This window comes from Asparagus officinalis, chromosome 4 (assembly GCF_001876935.1).
Source record: "Asparagus officinalis chromosome 4, Aspof.V1, whole genome shotgun sequence".
Classification (NCBI taxonomy): Eukaryota; Viridiplantae; Streptophyta; class Magnoliopsida; order Asparagales; family Asparagaceae; genus Asparagus; species Asparagus officinalis.
The window spans coordinates 142,513,105-142,517,934 of NC_033797.1; the positions used below are offsets into that span (position 1 = coordinate 142,513,105).

Consider the following 4,830-nt stretch of genomic DNA (forward strand, 5'->3'; position numbering starts at 1 on the left):
TTAGATTAAGTCAAGTTTCTGGGACGGTCAGGAATTAGTGATGCATAGGGGAGCACAAAAGTATCCAAATATGATTATGTAGGAAATATATGTATTTGTATCTGTTTAGATACGGATATTGTTACTAATATCTATAACCGATAGGATATGGTTCCAAATATGGTTCTGTAGTGAAATATCATGCTCCGTATCTGAAATATTCGAATATATATTGCTCATACTGTTGCAGTAGTTTAAATTTTTAAATTAATGGATTTAAGGTTAAATTTGATGATCAAGAAATCTAATCTTAACTTTTCAGATATAACCAACATATTAATGAACTCTCTTGTACCATATGAACTATATTGTATTCAATATTACCTAGTTTTCTCATGTCCATTTTGTATCTGCATGTATATCCGCTTATATATCCACATGTATATTTGTAACCGTATCCGATTTTAGCGGATATTGTTATGGAATTTTTTATCAAGGCATATTCGTATTTGTATTATTATCCGTGATTAGTAAGCGGATACGGATATGGTAAGTATTATATGTGAGTCATATTCGGACCAAATGTATTGCACCTTCACACTCCAAGCAAATGCATGCAGATTAGAGATTAACAAATTTCAATTAAATTCTTAAGCCAAATTGCATCTCTGGAAAAATATGAGGGTTTTTGAGATATTGGTCCCCAGATCTCATATTTTGATACAAGTCCTCCAAATGATCATATTTGGATACAATGTCCCTTGAAAATCATCTATTTGGATATACGTCCTTGGAATCCCATCTATTTGGATACGAGCCCAGCGAATGTCATCTATTTGGATACAAGTCCCGCGAATCTCATTTATTTGGATACAAGTCCCTCAGATCATCATATTTGTCCTCTAAAATATTAGGTCCTTTGAACTAAACTTATAAGACTATTAGGAATTAGAGTTTAAATTGGAGTAATTTTAGGAAGTTCAACAAGATAGAGTTGGTTTTAAATGAGTTCAAAGGATACATTGACTTCTTTACCTATGCAAGAGGGTAGGTCAAAGACAAGGGCAAAAATGCAAAAAAGAAAACCAACAAGGCCATTAGTTTAGTTCATTTAAGTGGATGAAAATTAACCATAGCAATTTATTTCAGTAGCTTAATAGTTGTTGGGGACTAGTATCCACATAAGATGATTTGTGGCCCCTGTATCCAAATCGATAAGATTCAGGAGATCTGTATCAAAATCTTGATAGTTTTAGGGAACTAGTATCCACATGAGATGATAAATGAGAATATGAGATTTGACGAACCAACATCTAAAAAACCCAAAAGATCAACATGCTAATGGAAGAACTTTGCATAGTTGAGTGTGGGAAGAGTCTGCTTGCACATATATACACTTTGAGTGTATCACTTTCATTTAATTTCAATAAACTAGTAAGGTTGTTGGTGGAAGAGTCACAAAAGCGAAATGTGGGCAAATGCCCTCATTAAAGTTATTCTCTGGATTAGACATATTGTATATATTATACTTGAGTAAAAAAGACTCTTTAAGGAGCCCAGCGGCTAGAAAAACTTCTCCCATTCACTTCTATTGTCATCACATGTCACACAAGAAAACGGTAAAAAAGACTCTTTGAGGAGGCCAGCGGCTAGAAGAGGAGGATGGATGAAATAAAATGGCTTCCTTCTCAATTTTAAAGGTAAGTTGTATGTAGTATCTGTTTCTTGATAGGATGAGGCAATTAGGTTGTATATAGTGTCATTTCCGGATAGGCTCTATCCTTTTCAAATTAATGTTCAAACAATTACTTTCTATATTAGGGTTGTTGTCGTCTACTTGTACTATCAATGTTCTATTTGTGCTATCAATATTCTATTTGTATGATTCCAAATGAGCAGACGGAAAATGAGCATTTATTAGTTATTAGAAGGTGGAGGTAGGAATCATATTTTCATTTCTAACTAATTACCAATGAAGCATATTTAGGTTTGGATATTTCTGGCATATCAAGTAATTGCTCCTGCTTTTATTCTCTAAATGCACATGGATATGAAACATCCATGGTAAGCAAATTAATAGCGATCTTCATATTTACCTGTTCTAGTGGATTTATTTTCTATAGTATCATATGCACTGTTTTAAAAAACCTCTACCTAGTCCGCTTAGGCGTACGTCTAGGCCTAGGCGGTACCTAGGCCACCTAACTAGCGCCTAGCGCCTAGGCGATATTTAGGCTGCCCACCTAGATTTTACGAGCGTTTAGGGGAGAATTGTCTGCTTACGTGGATTGCACCCTGTAGGCCTTGATTGTGATTTTATGTGTCCTAGCCTACACGTCCTCCAAACTCCATTAACCTCCTAATATGAACACATCCACTACCTCCTCCGACCTTCAACAAAACATCATCGACCACCACTTAAATGAAGAAAGAAAAAAAACGTCCAGAAACCGCTTAGGCGTCCGCCTAGGCGACTAAGCGCTAAGAAAGAAAAAAAATATCCAGAAACCGCTTAGGCGTCCGCCTAGGCGACTAAGCGCTGGGCGCCAAGTCCAACGCCTAGAAGCGCCCAACGTGTAATATAACATTGATCATATGTGTATGTCGATTTATGGTAATAGTTTATTTATAAAAAATGTAGTTAGTCGTATATGGTTGAAATGATTTATAAAAAAAATAGTCTAGCCTCTCGCCTAGGCCTAGGTGATTCGTTGCGCGATTCCTCAGACCCCTCTTGAACCGTTGTACGGTTCTTGCGAAAAGATTCCCTATATATTTGTGCACTGATTCCCTTCAATACGCAAACAAGTTCCCAAAAATTAGTGTACCACTTACGAGTATGCTAATGTATAGTCTCTTTAAGTGCACGTGCACAAGACGCAATGCAATGTGAGCAATGAAGTGAAGGAAGACACATAATACAGTGTATGAGCCAATGACTTTACTGTAACTAAACACATGTTAATTAAATGTAAAACGAAACCATAATCCTAAAACGAGCTCAGTAAAAAAAAGAATAAAAAAACAAACTTCATCAAAAAGAAGTATTTAAGTATTTTTGTATGAAAAATATGTTAAAATTCATAATTAGCTTTCTAGTTTTCTACCATATATTTTGGAAAATTTTAAGCGCACCCTAAAAAAAATTACAACATATCGCTAACCGAACTCGCATACCAAAGCAAGCTACGCCCTAACGAATCCAAGTTTTCTAAGTGGCGAATTGCATACCCGAATTCGTACCATGACCCGCTACGTACCGCGTACTGTGTTACTATGCCTAGATGATACTTAGGCAGCCCACCTAGATCTTGAGAGCGCCTAGGGGAGCATTGACTGTTATGTGGACTGCAAAGCTTAGGTCGTAGTCTGATTTCCTCTATTGTGGCATCGATGTCCTCCTACCTCCTTGGCCTTCTCTTTACTAACACCGATCACCTAATCCAACCTCCATCAAAATCTTCTCCACCTTCAATTAAACAAAAAACAATCCTCCTAGGCCCCACCTAGAAGGCCGCCTAGGTGCCAAGTTAACACATAGCAGTGCCTGGCACTTAGTATAACAATGGCTCTTATTGATTCAATCATTCCTTTCATGGAACAATCTCTATTCAGTCTGACTGAGCAGTTTGCATACATGATTTCTTGCACCTGTATACCAATCTTCCTGCCTTATACATGTTTCTTTACCATCTGCACCTACTTGTTTTTACTTACCGCTTCATCTAAAAGCCCCAAAAAGATTCATATAAAATATGTTAAATAAAAATTTTTACATCATGCATTCTGCATTATGCTTGCTATTGCATGCAATGGCATTTGCTTCAAGATTCTATTTTTATGCATTAAAAGGAAGATAATCCAAAGCCAAAGCTCCAAATGAAGCAGATAAACTCGGCTAAACGTAAAACAACAGTAAAATAAAACAACCAAAAATCGGAAAGGGGAACAGAGAGCTTACCGGTCTCCTCACAACCACTCTCAAGCTCCCCCACGCCGAAGATCCCCCATCAGCCGTGGACGCAGGCGAGGCCATCGAAGTATAAGGCTTAAACGCCCCGCCAAAAGAAGCCCAGAGAGATCCACCATCGCTCTTGCTTTTTCCAGCCTCCTCCATCAAAATTCAACCCCAATTTCAACCCTCCCCCAACATCCGATCACCAATCAAACCCTCAACCTTATCCAACAATCAGACCTCCTCTACTCAAAAATGCCGACGGACTCCAATTCCATCAACGTCCAGATCAAATCGGAGAAATCGACGGAGGCGCCGGAATCCTCAATGCCTCCGATCGCCGGCGAGAAGTCTTGGGGGACTCGGTCGGGCCGATGAATTAGGGTTAGGGTTTACAAGGGGGCGATGAATCAGGACGCGATTTTGGGGCAAAGAGAAGACCAAGAATCTCTCTCTCTCTCTCTCTCTCTCTTTCTATGGTTTCCTTCTCCGCCTCCGCTTGCTGCCTTCCGCCTCTTTTCTCTCCCCTCTCTCTCTCTCTCTCCCTTGTCTAAAAAGACTCCTGTTTTATATACAGCTCGGCATTAACCATGGTTAACTAGCTCAGTGACTCTAAAGAGACCTACAAATTTGACCTCAAATTCAACACAGACTCAAACGCTGCGTAGGGCCCAGTGAGGGTGTAGCGCTCCCTGTGAGTGAAGTTGAGGTAACCGTACCGTTGGGTCAACGCAGGAGATTTCTTCCGAATTACTCGTCCCGAGGGGTAAAAAATCTGAAAATGATTTATTGACGTTTTCTTTTTTCCATATTAGTACCTCGCATCATTGTGTTTTGATTTGGACCCTCAAGTTATTGATATTGTTATTCGAACCGCAGCACAATCCTCACAGCTT

General features: G+C 38.9%; 1 protein-coding gene across 1 annotated transcript in view; it reads right to left on the reverse strand.

Annotated features, from left to right (window-relative positions):
- LOC109839618 (dual specificity protein kinase YAK1) overlaps nucleotides 1-4,474 on the reverse strand; it is a 26,583-nt gene extending 22,109 nt beyond the window's left edge. Inside the window, exon 1 of the mRNA XM_020408113.1 lies at nucleotides 3,941-4,474. Coding sequence (XP_020263702.1) covers nucleotides 3,941-4,096 — 156 coding nt within the window. The 5' untranslated portion in view covers nucleotides 4,097-4,474. The remainder of the gene's footprint in view (nucleotides 1-3,940) is intronic.